A 4,022-nucleotide genomic window follows, 5' to 3' on the forward strand; every position below is an offset into this window, starting at 1 on the left:
TTAAGTTCGACTGAAAGTCAGAAAATTCGAATCAGCCGAACCTATATGTATTCCATACATTATGTTTTTTTTGTAATGGGAGTCAATTATACGAATGTATGATTAGCAATTTTAAGCAACTCAAGTCAAAAGTTCGACTGAAAAATAGCAAAATCGAATTAGCCGAAATTTAATAATTTTTTAAACTATAAACTAGGTTTGGCTCAAAATTGATATTTGTGGATCAGCCGAACTGTTCTTCTGAAACACAAAAAAACGAAAACGAAGGTAGGATCAATTAGGGATTTCGCGACAGTTAGATATCTCTAGCGCAACACTTCGTTTTACTGATGATTTTACAATTGTGGCTTTAATCAATGATCAAAGTTTTATGAGCGAACGATTAATCGAGAACGAAACAAAATCAAATGGTTTGAGAGGGAGAATAACAAAAGAATAATTGAACTGATTAAGTAATTTAGCAATCTACTCATTGTTAGGACACCCCTTATAAACATACCCCTAGATGGTATCATCATATAGTATGCCTAAAAAGAAAAAAAAAATATGCCTGAAAACAGGTTTCACAATCAAACATACCAAAGAAAATTAAAACTTTTAAGCCCCAACAATTTGAGGCTCTGGACAATGGCCCAACTGGCCAAGTCTATAAGGCTGACTTTGGGTCCATGTATTAGTTCCCTGAATCATACATCCGCACGTACAAAATCAACAGGCAAAAACACAAAGAGCAGAATGAGAAAACAAGATATATATATAAAAGATAACGGCGAATTCGTTAATTGATATACATAGTGTCTACATGCTGTATCTTTAGGACAATGGGTCAACATTGGAAGACGTTTTTTTACTCCTTTTCTTAGCAGTTTTAGCAAGGGCATCACAAATTTCTCTCTTTCTTTTTGAGTTGTCATTGGCAGCCTTCGTCGCAGAACTCTTGGCTTTAACTTCAAGTCCCTCCTTTACAAGTATCTTCAACCTCCATAAGGTAGATTCAGGCTGCATCAGGAACAAAAAAGTACTGAGTTTATAACCACAGATAAAAAGACAAAAGGATTTTTGCGGACTGCCATGAGGTTGCAAGGATGTGTCTGATGTGTGAGCACCTGGGCATCCATGTCAATATCCACTTCAGCAGCAGTGGCTTCGAAATTTGGATTCTTTTGAGCAATAATATCCAGTGCCTTGTCCAAATCTTCAGGCGACAATTGACTAAGTCCTGTCCCGAGCTTTTTCTTCTCCTCTGCAGACATTTTCCTTCAAAAAAAAGGAAAAAAAAAATTATAGTGAAGAGCAGACCAAAACAACCCCAATATAGAACATTTAATACCACCCACCAAGTGAAATAAGACACTTCAAATGAGTTAGCAAAGGTGCAGCAATAGCTAGCATTTGATTGTACATTGTAAGACATTCTCTAACTAGAATCCAATAGAGAGCTCTTTGCAGACTTGCTAACAATTGAAATTTTCTTCAACATCCAATAGAATACAGGACAAACTAGAATCCAAAAGGAAATTCATTAACTATCTTGAGTGCAGTTATGAATGGTTGAAAAGACATACATATATTGTTGTTATTCAAGGAGTCTCTGACTTTTATCAATATAAAGTCGATAGAAGATGTGAAATCAAGTGAAATTAGATCGACGACACATATACAATAACCAATGCAGATCATGGAACACACCTGCATTTCTGTACCACCATTTCTCTTAGTTCATCCAAATGCATATCAACTTCATACAACTGCGAAAAATCCATGACAACTTTATCAAGGTATATCCTTTAATCATGTAAATCTTTACGTAGCACTGAAATGCACATAAAACTTAAGAACCCTTTTTAAAGAGAATGGTCTCTTTTGCGGTGGGAAAGATGCACAAGATCTCTTTACCAAAAAGTGGTAAACAAAGACAACTGTAATGTTTTAAAACAAAAAAAAACAAAAAAGCGAACAAACAGACAACTGTAATGTTTACTCGAATTAGAGAGACATTTTCAATGACATGAGTATTAATTATTAAGAAATACTTTAAACTAGAGAATACCTTGTTACTTAATAAAAACCACAATGTTTACACAAATGAGACAGGAGATATATTGAGAAATTCTTAAATAGAGAATACCTCATTACTAATATCTCTAGCCAGTTTTGCATTAGCAGCCTCTTGAACAAGTTGCATGTCACGATGGGCCTCTGCCTCCTCCTCTTTTCTTTTTGTTTCCTAAAAACAATAAAGAGTTGATAGATGATTTCACATAATGCAATGAACAGTTAAATTTCTGTAGGGGCATAATCAATACTGTAATAACAATCTCTACCTCTTCAACAACTTTAGGTAGAAGCTGCAACCACTTCTCTTCAAATTTCGCTAACAAGGTTTTGGCCATAACATGAACATCACTTTTCTCCTCGTTGTATGTCATTGCATTCTTAAATACCAACCTCACATCAGCACATATTTCTCGAACATTCTTATACCCAGTACCATCTTTTAACTCCATATTATTCCTTATTGTACTGAAATCCATTGGTTTGTCAATCACCTAATAGACATCACTGGCAGCAGTTAGTTGACATATCCAATAGCTAGATCCAAATAAGGAGGTTACCACATCAAATCAGAAGAAAGTAAGCAAAAAATCACGACAAAGTAAACATGATACAAGACAAGTACACAAGAGTTCAATTAGTATTTTGCTTCTGCTCGAAAGCATAAATTTCGAGCTTACGACTAACGATCATGAAGCAGCAAACATCTGAGGGTTATAAAAAGGATGTGAGAAACTAGTAACTAGGAAATTTACCTCATAATAATCATGTAACTCGAGCCCCTTAACATCTACAGGCTGCATAAAAGGCCATGCCCACTTATGCTGAGCTAACTGACAATTAGAAAATACGTTAGAAAACTACTTCGTAAGAGTATAACAATAACAAATTTCCTATAGCACAAAAATCAAAGTTGTAGAATAGCAATTGCCTGTCTTAAAATAGTGGAAAACTGTCGCATAAGCTCTTGCATTCTCTTGGCACTAGAGGATTCCCTCTTAGCCGCTTCTTGTTGCTGTCTTTTAAAACTAAGAAATTGTTTTTCCCTTTCTCTTTCCTTTCCAGCCGAACCCCCTTTACCATTGTTTGGTTGCTTTTTAGTTAAAGACGAGTAAAATTGTGTCACCCCATTCAATTTTTCCTCAATCTGCAGAAAAAAAATTTACCTTAAATTCGTAAACCTCTTGCACACCCAAAGCCAAAATTAGTTTTTATCAATAAAATGCACAACATTTATCTACCAATTATTAAACCCTAAAACACAGAAAATTGTTCGGGGGAGAAAAGAAAAAAAAACCTCATCAACTTGAGAAACTATTCCATCAACATGATCTTTGAAATTGAAAGTTGGGGCAGACTGTTGAACAGTATTCACGTCGCCTACAGCATCACTCATCCCTAAACAATCTCTGATGTCCGGTGCTGTATTAAGAATTGATACATCTAAATGTTCCATCTTTCACTCCCAGAGAACAAAAAAAAAAACTTAATTAATCTATTTCCTTAACGCTTCGTTTCCAGTTAGAAAATTTTGGGGACTGATTTTATGAAATATTGGGGCTTGATTTCAGAGTTTTTTCCCTGTAAATGACTCTTTTTCTCTGTAGTGTGCGAGACTGACGAGAGTTGGAATCATGAAGAGGGGACAACATAAAATGCTTTTACACCAAGTGATATATAGTTGCCGTTATACGGGTAACGACCGACGTTGTGAAAATTGACTGAATGTTGTTGACCAGAATATAAGGTCAGCATAGGACTTTAAAGTTTAAATACTCATGTGATAACAAACACCGTCACTGAACTGAATAAGCAGATGAATAATTGTGCATCTAAGGGCAACTCCTAAGGCAATGTTCAAATGAAGTTGTTTGTTGAACCACATGGATGGTAACAGGATTCTCCGTTATGGAAAATAAGGTAAAATGAACAAATTTGATGTTTTTAGGATTCCACTAGTGATTTTA

General features: G+C 35.2%; 1 protein-coding gene across 1 annotated transcript; it reads right to left on the bottom strand.

The window, feature by feature from the left end:
• Window positions 1–506: 506 nt before the first annotated feature.
• LOC113314357 (transcription factor GTE6-like) lies at window positions 507–3,695 on the bottom strand. Its single transcript, XM_026563154.1, has 8 exons — window positions 3,353–3,695; window positions 2,987–3,202; window positions 2,811–2,888; window positions 2,325–2,549; window positions 2,129–2,227; window positions 1,690–1,748; window positions 1,107–1,257; window positions 507–999 (listed from the first exon to the last, which is right to left on the bottom strand). Exons 1-8 carry the CDS (start codon window positions 3,509–3,511, stop codon window positions 814–816), a joined length of 1,173 nt encoding a protein of 390 aa, XP_026418939.1. The 5' UTR covers window positions 3,512–3,695; the 3' UTR covers window positions 507–813.
• Between the last annotated feature and the right edge of the window lie 327 nt (window positions 3,696–4,022).

This window comes from Papaver somniferum, chromosome 9 (assembly GCF_003573695.1).
Source record: "Papaver somniferum cultivar HN1 chromosome 9, ASM357369v1, whole genome shotgun sequence".
In the NCBI taxonomy this organism is placed as follows: Eukaryota; Viridiplantae; Streptophyta; class Magnoliopsida; order Ranunculales; family Papaveraceae; genus Papaver; species Papaver somniferum.